A 17,157-nucleotide genomic window follows, 5' to 3' on the forward strand; every position below is an offset into this window, starting at 1 on the left:
CAAATTAATAAAAGCAGGGACCCATCACTGTACATTTCACAAAAAAGTAATAATGAAGACGTTATCTATGATGGATTTTTATTAACGTTGTTCTTCTGTCCAAACGCTGCTGTGGCCAGGGAGGTGATAGTGACGTACTCATCGATATTCACACGAGCAGCAGCTGACAAAAACCAACGTGTGGAGGCAAAACCTGTGCTGTTCAAATAGCACATCCAAAATCTGCCTGGCATTTGAGCACAAAGCATTTAAAGAGACACTTTGGCATGCAGAGCCCACCGATCGGCTACAGCAGCATTTAGTGAATAGACTAATGGTGGCCGCCAGTTATTGGGCATGAGCACCTCCCCACACTGAGGAAATGAACCTGCTTGCTCTTTACGATTGTTAATATTTAAAAAACAGACTGTCATTCTTTGAGGATTACAGTGATCTTATATGATGTTAGTGGAGTCATTAATTAAAAAAAAATAAGGTAATGGGGAAATGGTGTACTAAGTAGACAATAAACTGCACGTCATAAACAGCATTACAATCAGCTTTTAATGTGCCTGCATGTTCAGCTGAAGATGATAAATATTATATGCCACATCTGTCGTCTTGTTTACTCTGACACAGCTCATCTTTTTCCAAACTTGATCATGAATATTTGAACGTGAGGAGTAGTGTTTACTCTTTGGTCGCTCCTGATTTTAGGCAAGCTGAACGTGCACCCTTTTTCTTCAGTATTTGTACATTAAAAGCCGAATACCCCTTGTGGTCTGTATTGTGGGACCCACCTTACAGTCCAGCTTGTGCAGTGCAGGTAAAAGTTTACTTTGTCTCATACGACTCTGCATCACTCTATTCGGCTCATTTTTTACCCTGAGGAGCTCTCTTGGGGTTTTTGAGTGAAAGATGGCATACATCGGGCACTGTCTAGGAGTACCAAGTTTTCAGTTGTCATCAATATCTTTGAGATTCTTCTTCTTCTTCTTTCGGCTGCTCCTGTTAGACGTTGCCACAGCAGATCATCTTCTTCCACATCTTTCTGTCCTCTGCATCTTGTTCTGTTACACCCATCACCTGCATGTCCTCTCTCACCACATCCAGAAACATTCTCTTAGGCCTTCTTCTTTTTATCTTGCCTGACAGCTCAATCCTTAGCACCCTTCTCTCATTATACCCAGCATCTCTCCTCTGCATATGTCCAAACCATCGCAATCTCACCTCCCTGACTTTGTCTCCCAACCGTCCAACTTGAGCTGACCCTCCAATGTCCTCATTTCTAATCCTATCCATCCTCGTCACACCCAATGCATGTTAACTTCTTTAACTCTGCCACCTCCAGCTCTGTCTCCCACTTTCTGGTCAGTGCCACCGTCTCCAACCCATATAACACAGCTGGTCTCACTACTGTCCTGTAGACCTTCCCTTTCACTCTTGCTGATACCTGTCTGTCACACATTACTCCTGACACTCTTCTCCACCCATTCCACCCTGCCTGCACTCTCTTTTTCACCTCTGCTCCACAATCCCCGTTAACTCTGTACTGTTGATCCCAAGTATTTAAACTCACCAGTGTCTTTGAGATTAACCACTTGATATATTTTCATTCCCATAATCTATCTGTATAGGCCAACTCGAGAAAGTGATGATGAAGATGATGATGAGAAAAAAGGAAAAGGATGCACACTCCAATACCAGCATGCAGTGGTGCGAGTTCTTACGCATTTTGTAGCTGAGCCCTCTGACACTGGGGGTGAACTCAGCTACATGCTGAGCTCTGACTGGCAAGCAGACATTACAGACTTGGTCACTGACTTCTTCAAAGTGGAGGAGCCAAGGATTGCCAAGCTTCAGGATGGACGGATACTAATAGGAAAAGAGCTTGGCATCACCACCATCCAGGTACAACTCTTTTGATTGTGTCAGACCAATTTACAGGAATGTGTAGCCATCAGTTTTCTGAATCTACTTAATCCCATCACAGAAACTCAAAACCTCTGGGTGCTTTAGGCAAAAGGCAGGAGTCAAGCATGGATAAGAGGCCAGGGCATTGCAGGGCACACTCAGTCATATCGAACCTGCAGTACAGTATTCTGATCGACGATAGAAGTTACAACAGTGTGATCCTCAGAATCCTTATTGTAAGCAACATCCACAGAAGTACTTCTCCTACTTGGGCTTTGAGTCATCTTCTGGAAGACAGGACAATGCCTGTAGCAGACACTGATGACTCTGTGCCTCAGTCAGGGTCCCCACGCCTGTGTTTGTACCTTTAAAAGTTCAACATTAGCTTTACCTCGGTGGTGATACACCTACTGCATGGGCGTGGTCCTCATTGAAAATGGATTGCTGTTACAGATTACTGTCATGTCAGCGGTGATATTCAACGTGATACTCAATGTCCCCACACTCCAGCACCACGATCAGGGCTGGGGAGATGGAGGCACTAAAAATGTACTGACTCTGACTTTAATATTTTCAGTTTCAATATACTAATTCAACAAAATTAGTTTTTTTCTTCTGACATTCTAGTAAAAATATTGACTCTTGTTTAGTTCTGTGATCATTATTTATTTAATAATATAAAAAATCCACAGCGGCATCACTACAGCCTTTAAACCCAAACTTTAACAGGCTAGATAGAGTGCTAAAAGTAAACTGGTGATTCATGCTGGCAGTGATGAAGTGCCATGTGTCTTGTATTTCAATCAACATAGTAAATATGTGAGTCCGATTACGAACTGGTCGAAGGTTTTATGTATCGACTACACAGCCCTGGCCACGATTAGTCAGTGCAACTGCCTTACCTCGAAATGTCCGTCTTCTTTACCTGAAACATCTCAGAACATTCTGTATTTGTCAGAAGATTGACAATTCTGACCACGACTGTTCCTCAACTACTGTATGCTTCATATGTATGAGTTAACAAAAAAGCAGGCCTTATTAAACACCATTTATTATTAATATTCATGTGTGTTATTCATTAGTGAGGGAGAAGAAAGCGGGCTGTTGTGTCCAGCAGTGGTTTTGGAATAGGAGCCAAGTCCTTGGAAGAATCGTACAGTATACACACAACAGGTACCTCCATGTCCCCATCTTCCGTTTAGTACAAGAATTGAGGACAGGTTTGAAATGATTTGGACAAGGAGTGGACATGATGTATAGTGGTGTTCTGGGCACGGCAATCCCTCTAATGTGCAGGGATTTGAGTCTGAACTGGCCCAGGAATTCCCAGATGCTAGAAATCATTTCAGGGAAAACAAAGGTATGGTGTTTCTTTTTGTTACCAGGAAAGGTGTTAGAGGAAATGAGATGTCAATAATCACACCATGAGCCCACCGTGAACGCCAGTAGCAATGTGCGGTCATGGATCTTGCCCTACTTTTGTCCTGCAGGCTCTGTAAGCTCAATGCACGTTCATATGCATCTCCAAGCTAATTAATATCACGGAATTGTAACTTTGTTTTAGAAGTACTTCATTGTGGATGTGGCTGGTCCTTCATGTGGCATTCATTTGTCAGATGTTAGCCAAATCAAAAGGTCGCAAATAAGAAGATTCCATGTAACAAATGGTCTTGTTACTTTCTTACATTAGGACTTCTCTCTGGAAATGAGGGGAAAATAAAAAGTACACCGTGGAGAAGGGAGGCTGCCTGTGATAAAAGTGGTTATTAAGGACAGAGGTGTGCTTTATCACTAATAATGTTATCATGTGGCAGCAGTAGTCTGACATGTCTGTAACAGAGGCAGATTAATAAGTGGGGCGCAGACACCGAGGGGTCTTCTCATGACGGAGGGTATTCTGATCAGGACTCTCACTTCCTCGGTTTCATTCCTGCCTGTACTGCACCCAAACTGAAAACATCAAATACACACGCAAGTGACAAGGCATTTACTGTATAAGAATGAATCTTCATCAGAGCCGATAAGGCACATCTGAGTAAGACGATGCTGAGGTGTATTTTTCTATAAATTGTAACTGCCCCACATGAATGCTTTAAAATTGACTTTCATTGAAATTTTCTCTCAAAATCACTATTGTCAGATTCACTCTTGATTTAGTCTCTTTTCACGTTTCACTCTCCAATTTATTCTTTCCAGAATGTTTTAGCAGCATTAAGATGTATGCCTGTAAATGCCTTTTTTTATGGAATGTGTATTGAATATTTAATATGCTAACCACATGTGGACTAAATATTTCAGGTCCTGTCGCCGCTCTCTGACTCCATTTTGGCAGAAAAAACTGTGACAGTTCTGGATGACAAGGTGACGATTACAGATCTCGGACTCCAGCTGCTAGCAGGACTATCTTTAAGCCTGCAGCCCAGTACTGGGAGTAACAGAGCCATCCTTGCTACAACCACCGCCCAGGAGCTCCTTCATGCACCCAAACAGGTACGGTCACTGCTGCACTATTAGCTAATATTGAATGGGCACAGACCGGTCAGCTCAGCGGTTATTACTGTCACAGCAACAGACCAACAGTACGGCTGAATAAAAAGGAAAAGCAAAACTGATTTTATAAATATGAAACTTACTGTTTTACTACTTACATTCTGACCCCGAGCTGAGCAGCTTTGTAATGAAGCTGTCCATGCAGGATGAATACATGGACGGTAAAGCTCGAACGCCAATGTCAGAGATTAAACTGGCTTGACATGGCAGCACAGAATGTGAAGGATAAACATGACAACATCTTTCAGTCTGAGCGCTAAAGAGGATTCGAGCCGTCACTAACAACTCCGTATACTGTATCTATGCTACAGGGAAATCCAAGGAAAAGAATACGCACCGACAAGACGCTACAGCAAAGAGCAGCGTCGTGCAAAAATACGTGGCAGCCAAACAGTGAGGGCGCTTCAGCAGTTCATGATACAGTAACTAGGAGCCCATCTTATTTTAATCTTTAAATTATAAACAAATCAAAATAAAAAGACAGCAATGTCTAAAATTTGATAGAAAAAGCAAAAGTGTAATTTTGTAAACTGTATTGATTTTTTTTTGGTTACTTGGTCACATCTGCCACAAAATACTTATAGGCCATGCTGAAACCCCCTAAGCAACTCATGCATACTGTATATCGTATTTGTGCAGTGCCTTGGACTTTGTCGTGTTTTATTGTTTTACAACACAGGGGATGTAATTAAGAAGACTCGTAAGTTGTCAAAGTGAAAACAAATCTCTCCTAATTGATTTGAATATATTACTAAACCCCAAATAATGGCTGACCTTTTCTGATGTATTGCTGGAATAGCCAGTGGGGTTTAGAAGACACAGAATTAGTTCAATGGACGTCACCTTTGTGCAGTTCAGGGCGTCAGGTGATTGCAGCATACATACTGTACACTTGTAAGTGGAAGGTCCTCTGGCTTGTTAGGCAGTTTCAAGGCAAAAAACTAAAACGCACAGACAAGGGAACACTCCAGAAACACCATGGGGATGGGCACAAGAAAGTTTCAAAGTCAATGAACATCCCTCGGAGCTCATTCAGGTCAGTCATTAAGGAATGGAGAGAGCAGGGAAGAGCTTGAGATGTGCAAGAGGGGTACACAGCAAAGGAGACAACCAGAACATCTATGAAGGTCTGAAGGGGCTACAGGCTTCTGTGGCTGAGGCGGGAGGGACGGTGCATAAAACCCGTTGCAGATTTTTAGGAAAGAGAAAGCAACTATTCAAAAAAATCTCCTATAACCTTTCAGGTAGAGTTTACCAGGAGGCACGTGCAAGACTTTAGTGGAGGAATGGTCAATGGTCCAGTCATACTAAACACTCCTTACCATCCAAAGTACACCATCACCACTGTCAAGCAGGAACTCTGTGCGGCCGAATTGTGAAGATACAGGCCAAAAGATCCTGGAGGTGAACCTGCTGCCATCTACAAAAGAGCTGCATCCTGGGTGGAGATCTGACCCCAAGCACAAAGGGAGGGCTTAAAACCAAACAACCACCTTAACGTCCTGGAGTTTCCAAATCGGAGTCCAGATGTCAGTCCAATTGAGAATGTCTGGCTGGTCTTGAACAAAACTCTTTACCCATGATTCCCATGACACCTGACAGGACTCCAGAGGAATGGAGGAAAATGGCAGTGGAAGATGTGCAAAACTGACTGTGCACCCAGACTCAAGGCTGCCATGGCCGCCAAAGGTCCATCTACTAAAACTGGCTCGAAGGAGGGAAATACTTATAGAGTGGTCCAGATCTAATTAGGCAATTTTCATTACGCTATAACTTATTACGTTTATCACATAGAAAATCACCCGAAAAATCCCAGACCATCGAGAAGTGTGCGAACTGATGACATGAAGAATCGTCTTCATACCGAACTGTAGTCGTCCCCACATAAATCAAAGTCATCCAGACGATCTGGATCTGCAGAATTAGATCTGGACCACCCTGTACACAGTCAATTATTTTGTGTTTACTAACTATAATACATGTAGAGCAATTTGTAGAGATTTGTTTCAACTTTGACAATTAAGAAAGTTTTCTGATGATCAAAGTCAAGCAACTGTAATTAAATCTACCGTGGTTCAGAGTTGTAAAGCGCCAGAACAGCTCTGCACAGATGTCTGGATCCCACCTGCTCACCTTCTGTTTCTCTTACAAGTGCTCTGACGACAGCAGCACATGCTTTCTTCAGCGTAGTCTCACCGATGTCCATGAGTGACACCAACAGCTGGCACTCGGCTGCCTTACTTTGGATTGAGTATCGAGAATGCCGTTTATGCCTTACAGTCGGATCACTATCTAAGACCATGAACCACACAGATGTATACTTTTCCTTTACATATTATTTATTAGTTTCAGTTTTTGGTAGAAACTGTCACATAGTATGATGAAGCTCAAAAAAGGTTGATAAGAAAGGAAGAGCCTGAATGTTAACAGTACTTATTATTAGTCAGACTATAATTCATACCTTTTTGTTTCCACATTACGTAGTGGTGTGACGAGAAGCCTGCCGTGTTTGCTGACGTCTGTCTGCTTATCAATGACTGATTTATGTGCTTTTGTTACAAATACAGCTGGCTTTGTGTGTATTATTGGTTTCTCAATGAACCATAACGGTCAATACTGGCTCGAGTTTATCGTATTCAATGCTCAATCATATAACTATGTAGTGCGACTAATTTAAAAAAGCAAACTTAACATGTGGTGACGGGGCGGTCTGGGGTCAAGGTCATCTCACAACTGCAGTGCACATTTGGGACCCCTTTGTGGCAAATCAGGAAACGTGCGAACAGAAGAAGTCAAAACACTACAAACGGGTGGGGATGGCTGCTATACATGCTGCTTGGGCTTTTAGAATACCAAGTGCATGTCTTTGGGTGACACTGAAAAATGAAATGGCAACCTACTGGATCATGCACTAGGACACAAGAACAGAGAAAGTCCCTTCAAGGTAGTCCGATATTTGCACGCTAGACTATCTTCCATGTTATTACTGTCACAAGAAGTGTGACCTTCCCCAAGCTAAGGCTGGGAGACACAAGTCAGACAGCTACCCCTACAAGTACATCATCATCATCCACCAGCGACGTTACCCATCAAAACTGCAGTGTTCACAGTAAGACAGAGACTGGGGCTCCTCTTACTTTTGAGGACAAGTCACTCTCCCGAACAACATTTGATTTTAATTTTTAAGTTGGTAAAATTGTTAAGAGAGCTGTACATCTCACCTACCATTACTCTGCACACTGTTGAGGTAAAGCACCAAGAGAGCTAAGCCAGTGGCAGAGAAAAAGAGCCCAAAGTGAAGCGCATCATGATGAAACATTCATGGGATCTGTCTTGGTCTGCAAGGAGCCAGGAGACCACTGGGAAGACCAGCTGCAGCTTGTCCTTCGCTCAACAGATGATCTTACATCACAGTCAGTGTCGCTGCATGTGTTCTTGATGACGCTAACAGGACAGTTTTCAACAAACTCCAGCAAATACGACTTCCAGAAATAAAGGATCAAGCACTTCAGCCACACATGGAATGGTAGGTGTTGTCCTGTTGAAGGGTCTGAGTCACCTGTTCATGTAGCGTTGGTTTAAGAAAGGAAGGGCAGGACAGATATTTCCCTGCGCTGTCATGGGAGTATTGACGCATATTTCCTTTGTTCCACCTTCCTTGGCTCCGCTGTGCTGACCTGTTCCTTTTTACCACTTGCAGGATGGTTGAGGAGGGACTATGGGTCTTAAACCAGCCTCTACACAAAGTTCTCTTCCACTGATGCCCTTCTTTTTCCCAAATATATTGCTTTCACTTCAGGCGTGACCTGTTGTAGCCCTGCTTCAGTGTCAGTGATTTCACTTTGCTCCTGACTGGTGGTCTGATCAGGAGATTATTTTTACTTCATCACAGAATCTTGCACAGCCATGTCCAAGTGGCAGATTGCATGATTAGAAATATTTCAGATGACAATTATAGCAGATCTTGATTGCCTGTTATGTGTCTCCAGAGATAACATATGTTCTGGGAGATGTTCACCTTCTGGAATGCTGTGATGTCGTGTTGGACTCTTTATAAATGGCACATTCCTAGTCCTTCTGCTAGCTGCAGCAGGTCATTGTGATCGGCTCCTTCTAGTAAGGATGAAAGGTGCCACACTAGGGGCTGGCGTATACAGCAGTGTGCCTACAACGCGTATGCATGTACCATCTACACAGGAGCTGCCAGTCATGAACTACTTGTGCCGCTGCACCACTGACGACTGAGGCTGCTCGGTCTCGCGTATTTAATGCGGCTCATGTTTAAGGAGTGCGGCTCAGTCTTACTTTGTGACGTCCTGCCTCAGTAAGGCCAAGGGAATGCTGAACTGCTGCTTTACGTCTCTTCTTTAGGTATTCGTACAGAATTCCTGCACTTGGTATAACCAAGCCCTGTGCTAATTATTTGATTCTGTATATTGTAATGGAAGTCCAACAGTTCTAAAAATAAAAAAATATGAAGTGTCTGTGCTTTAAAAACAGATTTCCAGTCTCTTGTGCAGTTGCTGCCCAGTCACTTATAGAATGAAGCTCAAAGCCGATGACAAGCGAGCAGAGTCATGAAGTTGAATGCATTGATCCCTTCGAGGTGTGGCCTTGAAATCCTGGGTGAGGTCAAGAAAGTTAGAAAAGTTTCAGGATCATATGTGAAGCAGAGTAATATCCTCTGTTGGAATAAAAATAAAGTAAATGATTTGTATGTGTGCACTGCGGAAGTGCGATGAAGCTGCCCTCTTAAAAAACCGCATTCATAAGAGCACAGCAGACACACCCACGGCCTTCATTTCACACTGCGCACGCCTTTCTTTTTCATTATGAAGAAACAGAATGAATGACAACAAGTTCAATATGGTGGTTGAGCCAACTTGATATAGCCAGCTATTTGAAGTTGTCAGTAAACCAAGAGTACTGTAACATCATCTGGCATTAAGCACTTCATCAGCGTGTTCACTTTCCATCTTGTTTTCCAGTTTGGACTCACAGGGTGCTGATGCTGGGCCTACAGCACTGGGTGCAAGGCTTGACCCTGGATGGTAACCCAGTCCTTTACAGAGCCCACTCATGGGTACAAACCTACACCCACCATCACAGAGAGCCAGCGTTACTCACCAACTGACCTAACATGCTGGAGGAAAGTTGGAGTACCAGAAGAAAACCGCATACAGGCCCAAGTCGAACAATAAGAGAAGACACATGGTAGGGTGGCCAAGAGGGGAGGCCGGCCTGTGAGGCCCCACAAGGCTTGTCAGTTTGTATCCAGTGTCTTTGACGCACTTGTCCATCCATCATCACCCCTGTTTAATCCAGTACCTCTTGCACACACCCGCCACCGAGTTAATGTAGATTTGCTAATCAAATGGGGTGAACATGCAGACCCCACACAAGCAGGACTCAGGCCGAGACTCCGGAGTTGTGAGACACAACAGCACACTGTCAGCCTGTCTATGATTTTTTGCTGGACCTTTACAGTGTTCACTATATGTCCATGTTGTAGCAGGGATCTGTGCACGCACATCTCAAATCAAAGTCCGTGTAAGCACAATTTTCTGTATTGATCTTAAAAACAAAAGTAATTACTGCCGTCTGAAATGGGCTTTTATGGCCGCCAGTATCCTGCTCAAAATGTGCAGCGCTACAATGGAAAGAAGGAGAAGAGCTGCAAGAGCACAAGTGGCCTCACAACAGCCCTGGACACGGGGGCAACTGCACTGCAGAGTTAGCATATTGATAGCTTTGTTCAGGTGGGCTACTGAGTGTCAGCCACACTGAGGGGCACTGTATGAAGGAAGTGTGCCACCCATTAGATTAAATAATAAAAAACCTGAATCAGATGAGCTGGTCAAGGGAAGTGACGAGACCACTGAGAGAACATGGCCTCGGTGGGTGTCGTCCTGATTGGCTAATTGATTCCTGAGTGCAGACGCATACTGCAAGTCACACTCGGCTCTCTGACAGGACCTCTGGATGTGTGAGTTGTGTAACAAATGCAACTTTAAAAGGGCTACACTGAACTTTTACAGACTTGTCAACGGGTAGACCATGCAATTACACTCACAAGGACATTCCTTAAAACACAAAACCTGTAGAAAAATAAATGGCAAGAGCTCGTCTTTACAGAAATGATACATTTTTATACTTTCCACTACTACCTTTCATTTTTCAGTCAGGATTCTGTTGTGTTTGCAGCCATGTTTCCATAATTAAACTGGTTTCAAATTATTTTATAAGTCTTAAGTAAATCTATCACATGTTCAGCTCTATAAACCACATGTTTAATTCAGCACAGGTAGCCATGAAAGAGGAGAGGAGAGTCAGTCAAGGGGAAATGCACAACAATAAAAAAGATGGAGCCTGACAAGATGTCGACAAACACCAAGGGCAGTCTTCGATGCAGTAGGTTTGCACGGCCTTTCGTTGTTGTGTTTCATTAAAAGCACAAGAAAAGCTATAAAAGTGGCATTCCTCTGAAGGCTTGTCTGGGTCGAGCTGCACTGGCTGCCCTCACCCATGACGACTCTCACCTGCCTCGGATTTGTGTTATGTCAGTTTTAACCGGAGCCGTAAAGTCTGCAGCTTGATTTCAAGACAAACTTCTATACTGTGGCAGTGCTGCAAGGTTCTTAATTGTTTTCAGCAATTGGCCCAGATTTTTGAAACTTCTCTGACCTCTCGGTCTACTGCACATTGGCTCTTTTCAGAAAGCCTCGTCTTTCCTTTGACTAAAGTAGCTACTGGATTAAAGCTCCATGGAGGAAGACTGTTAAAGTATACTGGACATAAATCATTGGCTCAGACTAAGTCATTTATCAAGGTATTTTTAAAATGACCGATGCACCAAAAATAGTTATTACATGATGGCTGCATTTTAGTTTCATAAACAAAGATTTATTGGAACTCTTTATTATATAACGACTAATAGTGTCAACAAAAACAACTTTGCTATGATGACTAAGATCAGACAATAGCGGCCCCCAACTTCAATGCCCCTTCATCTGGTACACAACATATCTGCTGTATATGAAGCACGTCCGGCTTTCATGCAAACAGCCTGCCGCTCTTCAGGGTGCCACCTAGGACTGGCTAAGGTGACAGTCACTTCTGGTAAAGGACAGATGACAAGATGGCCAATACCAAGGGGACTACCCTTTCCTTCTCCTGGTCATGCCACAGGTACTGAGAAGTTCCGTTAAAATGGAGGTCCCTCGTGCATTGTGTATGCGTGCACAGAATTCATGCACAGTCACCTGGGGCCTCGTGTATAACACCATGCGTAGAAGTCACACTGAAACATGGTGTACGGACAGAAACAGAAATTCAGGTGCATAAAACTGTGTAGGCAAAGCTCCACACACATCCTCTTTATAAATCACAGTGAACGTGAATTTTAACGGGCCTCCCCAACTCCTCCCATATTTGAATATGCAAAATCAAAATAAATAATAATACTAATACATTTTATTTATATAGCACCTTTCCCAAGCTCAGGGCACTTCACAGAGTTTAAGAAAGAACGGCAGGGTATACAGTATATAGCATTGTACTAAACCAGATAAATAAATAAAGAAGATTAAGACCGTTAATTCAGAGAAAAGCCTAACAGACAACATAATTGATGGTCTAGCACACACACATACAGGTTACATGAGGATCTTGACATAGAGGTAAACTGAGAGAAGGGTAGTAAAGTCAAATAGAGTTAAAAGCCTTCCTGAACAGATGAGTTTGGAGTTGTTTTTAAAAAGAATTCATGGAGTCAGCTGACCTGATTAATTTCGGTAGGTCAATCCAGAGTCTGGGCGCTATACAGTATATAGCCACTTCCTTTCAGTGTTTTGTTAAAAGGCGATGGCAAAAGTATGTGGGAAAAAGAAGAATTTAAGTTAATGCAAAAATTTAAGACCTACTCAGTGAAGTACAGGCAAAGAAAAACGTACTACTTGTTGGTCTGAAAGTTTCTACTTTAATCTCGTACTTTATTTTGTCATTAAAGTAGAACGTTGTAGACTTCATCTTAAAATCGGTTTCATTTTCTACAGTTTCTCAAACCCCACTGTAACTAAAGTAGCATGTTATGTGCTTCGTATTCTGTGTGTTGCGTTAGGGCGCAAGCCGAGATCACCACACAGAATACATCCATCCATTGTGTTAGTGTGTGTCCCGGACCACCAGCTCACGTTATTTCAGTTAAACCAGTGGGATACTCATTCATACATGCAGCCTCATGGAGCCTCGTCACACCCGCTATAAATGTTCTCTGCACTGAACGTACAGCCGCTTTTACAAGCATTTTTCAGAGATGTGGTGGCAAGGTGTTCTGGGAATTTAATGGATGTTCTGAAGGAGCTTTCTTTACACTTAATTCTCTGTTTCAGCAGTACATGTACTGTCTCTGTCAAACGTACCAACCTCAATTGCTGTCCTTTCTCCACGTAACCAATCACCACGTCTTTGTATTGACTACAGCTGTGCCACCGTGCCCCCCCATGTTTCATCATGACAGCGATATCAAGTAGACATCTTAGTATTCTGAAGTGCTCAGAGGGCAGTAAGTACATGAAGGCTTGCGTACTGAAGGTCCTGTTTTCTGCACCTCGTAGTCTGGTCAGGGTCATGAGGAGTGTCTCCTGGATTTATTGTGAGAAAAATGACCAAGACAATAAACGGGTAACAAGAATCATAGTCAGGGGCAAAAAACGAGAGTCAATGTCAGGGGCCAAAGGAGTTCGCTGGTAGCGCCAGGCCTACTTTTGATTTGATACACTTTATAATCGCCGAGGGGCTGCACGCACTTAAATGAAGAAACTAACTGCACTAACCAAGTTTGTTTTCTCTTTTGAATCCTACCAAGAGACAATGCAGGACCTTCTGTCGCTCTGTTTGCACCTCACTGCCGCTACTGTTACTGACGTGACAAACGGATTCATGTGATGCAAATTCTGGCCATGACAACAAAAGACAAATTGAACATAACCTTAAACCCGTACACAGACACGAGGAGCGGTGGTCACTATGACAAGTCTTCTGGTTTTGCCCCCGCCGCCTGGTCTTCTCAGTTGCTTGCACAACGCTACTCCAGAGCCTGTGCCGTTCATCCCTGTGCACAGACCACTTCAGCTCCACACTGCCTGTCGCGCTACTTCTTGTGCGTGGCTGCAGTTGGTAGATGAACCCAGCGGTGTTCCTCTGTGCCGACTGGCTAAGTCACGGGCTCGAGCCGAGTGCTCTTCTTTCTCTCGTGGAAAGCCTGAGGGAGTGTATTGATTAGCTTCTCATCGGACTGATTTTGTTCATTACAGAAGGACAATGACACTTCTGATGCTTCCAGCTTTATGTTCTCTGTTTTGTTTTCTCTTTCTGTCTTGCAGGAAGCTATAATTAGTGCCTGGATTCAGTTTAGTGATGGGTCTGTGACACCACTCAATATTTACGAGTCCAAAGACTTCATGCTTAGTGCAACCTCCCTGGACGAAGCAATCGTCACCGTTTACCAGGACTCTTTCAAGTGGCCCGTTATAATAGCAGAGGGTGAGGGCCAGGGGCCACTGGTGAAGGTGGAGATGGTCATCAGCGAATCCTGCCAGAAGTCAAAGAGAAAAAGTATTCTTGCTGTGGGGAATGCCAGTGTTAGAGTCAAATTTGCCCAAGGAAACGTAGATGAGAAGGGAGCAGGAGCTGAGAGCAGCAAGGCTGTGAACAACCAGGAACCGAACGGGAGCGACCGCAAGCAGCATGATCTGTCTGCTTCAGATATCTGGAAATACAACAGTGCCGCTTCTGATCGCGAGGAAGGAGCCATGAGGAAGATCACCAGCACCACAAAAACTATGGTCACAAACCGCTCTGAGGGAGGGAAGCTGAGCGAAGAGGAGGTGCAGCTGCAGAACATCCCACTGGACTTCACCAACTTCCCAGCTCAAGTTGACTTGCCTGGTGGTAACCCCGAAAGTGATCTTTCTCAGGCTCCACGTGGACTGACTGATCTGGAAATCGGAATGTATGCGTTGTTGGGCGTTTTCTGCTTGGCCATTCTGGTCTTCCTAATCAACTGCATCACCTTTGCTCTGAAATACAGACACAAGCAAGTGCCAGCGACCGAACAGGGGAACATGAACCACTCCCATGACTGGGTCTGGCTCGGCAATGAAGCGGAGCTCCTTCAACACCACATGGACCTTTCACCCCAGCAAGATGAATGTACCACCGTCATAGACAGGGGCGAGGGTTACGAAGAAAGCAAATTCTTACTTAATGGCGGCTGCCAGAAAAATATTCAGGGGCAGATTCACAGGTCAGCAGAGCCCGGATGCAATGGCAAAGATCTCAAGATCGAACCCCTCAACTCACCCACCTCTAAACGGAAGCGTGTCAAATTCACGTCTTTTGCCACGATTCTCCCCGATGATGGTGGGCCGTATACCAACTCGATTTTAATAGGCAATGAAGATGACATTAAGTGGGTATGTCAAGACATGGATCTCGGACAGTCAACTGAAATCAGGTCATATATGGAAAGGCTACAAGACAATCTGTAAAAAAGGAAGCCGTGAAAAGGACAAGATACTAACTCACCTTTATGCCTTCGGTTGAGCGGGAGGGAGCAGTTTTCTGAGTCAGCAATAGTAAGTTGTGACATGTAAGTGCACTGACGGACAAACGCGGAGTCGTTTTATTTGGGTTTGGAAAGCATATGTAAAAAAAACCAAGGTGCAGTCGGAATCTAAATGGCAGCTTAGAGGAAACCTGTTTTACAAATCACTGAACTTTAAAAGCGTGTAAATGAACAACTGGGCATAGTCTACAATATATGAGAAGCAACTGTGACAAAGGCCAGCCGACCTGTCACACAGCAGTCCATCCAGACTCCATGTACTTTAGGGCTTTGAACAATTGAGCCCCCCTGACAGCGGCCATCTGACGCAGAACACACCATTTTTATTTGGTCATTATTATTACGGTTGATCTCCTTTTCTATTGTATGTACTTTTTACACAACCTGTGTATATGCTACTAAATATATGCACCAAAAATATGAATTAAACCGAAATCTGAAAGTGGAGAATGATTGCAGCGCACAGTAATTTCTTTCGGTTCTATTAACGTGTCAGCAGTTTTGAGATTCTGGGGCCCAAGCGGTGAGGTGTGCTGATCACAGAAAGGCGTCTTTACACCCTGGCTTTGTGCGCCAGCACGGATCACGGTTACGAATGTTCATGGGCAGGAAGCAGAACTCAAATGGACTGACGCATTGTCTAATTCTACAGATTATTTTGTATTTTACTTTTTCACCCCACAACTGTTTCTGAAGGGTGAGCTTTTTCTACTGCATTTGTGTGGTTTTACTTTAGGATAATCCCCTTTAGTTTTGTGACTGTTTACTTGAAGGAGACACACCACCCTTTCCCACCTTACAACTCAGGTGAATACCTTAACAGACTGTACCTAGTGTGCATTGTAGATTGTAAGAATGTAATATTTATTTATAAATATGATACTCAAAGTGTTGTAAATAAAATTTGCTTCAAGATGCTTGTTAAAGAACAAGCTCCAGGTCTGTCCCATTCCTTTCTTAACAAGCATGTCACCAGTACAGGAGGGTCAGGGCGTCCACATGAACCGCAGGCCGCAAAGACGACGTGGACATCAGCGCAGACCGTTTCGAAACAGTGCGGCCCAGCGCATCATTGTGTAAATACACACGGGGGGCTCTGCTCTGTGCTCCATGTTAGGATATTTGACACGCAGCAGCGAGGCCGGCGCACTGTATCCGCGCCCCTAGTCAATCAGAGCGTAATACTCCACAGCGGACCTCGAGCGAGTCCACCAGAGGGTAAAATGACTTTTATCAGGGCCACTGTAAGAAATGAAAGTTAAATGCACCAGTTTGGGAAGGAAAGCCCATCTATACACGAAATGAACAACACACGTGAGAAAATTCAGACATCGGGTAGAGCTGCACAAGTCGCTCTGCTTGCCGTTTCAAATGGCGTCTGTTTGACTCTCTTAGTGCCTGCCCAGCAGAGGGTTGGTTCATCAGAGACAACACACACACACACACTGCAGGACATCGAGATCAGCCAGCCACCTGTGCTGAATACGCCGGAGCAGGTCTTCACTTACTGTATTAACACAGCCCACCTTTAATCTGACGCAGTGCCGGTAATCGGTGCTCCTCTTGGCCTGCTTATCACGAGGTCTGGCGTTGAGTGAGTGTTACACACGTCTGCGTGTGATTGGCTGCGGAGTCGCCGTGTTAAAGTGTCATTCTGGGCCTTTCTAAGGTGCGTGCCACACAAAGGCACGTGACTCCACAACGGTCTCAGTTTCACAGTTCAAACACAGGTAAGTCACGTGACTTGAAATCGCTGATGTAACCGTTGCAAGTCGTTGTCAGTGAGCCAGAGCCGTGCCTGCCCATCCATATGATCAGCTAGTAACGGCACCTGCCAGTGACTGACACTACGGCCCCCGGTTCATGCCATGGCTGCCCTGCTCTTTGATATTCTTTCCTTACGAGTTAGGTGTCTACTCACTGTGTACCTCGACTATCTGTGATTTGTCCTAAGACAAGTCATCTCTTCTGTGACTGCAGCTCCTCGGATTGTCCTCCCCAGCTGCTGTTGTCTGTTCCAGACGTGTCACGCTGTTAGGAGGTAGCCCTGAAATGTGCCTCACGTGTCCCAGCACACACTGGCTTGT

At 44.2% G+C, this 17,157-nt stretch overlaps 1 protein-coding gene across 2 annotated transcripts in view; it reads left to right on the forward strand.

The window, feature by feature from the left end:
• The window catches only part of si:dkey-215k6.1 (transmembrane protein 132C), a 447,906-nt gene extending 432,516 nt beyond the window's left edge, over positions 1-15,390 (forward strand). For both annotated transcript variants that reach the window (XM_039771576.1, XM_039771574.1), the window contains exons 7-9: positions 1,617-1,890; positions 4,192-4,383; positions 13,827-15,390. In XM_039771576.1, the coding sequence (XP_039627510.1) occupies positions 1,617-1,890; positions 4,192-4,383; positions 13,827-14,993 (1,633 nt within the window). In that variant the 3' untranslated portion in view covers positions 14,994-15,390. The remainder of the gene's footprint in view (positions 1-1,616; positions 1,891-4,191; positions 4,384-13,826) is intronic.
• The last annotated feature ends 1,767 nt before the right edge of the window (positions 15,391-17,157 follow it).

The sequence above is a fragment of the Polypterus senegalus genome, chromosome 12 (genome assembly GCF_016835505.1).
Source record: "Polypterus senegalus isolate Bchr_013 chromosome 12, ASM1683550v1, whole genome shotgun sequence".
Lineage (NCBI taxonomy): Eukaryota > Metazoa > Chordata > Cladistia > Polypteriformes > Polypteridae > Polypterus > Polypterus senegalus.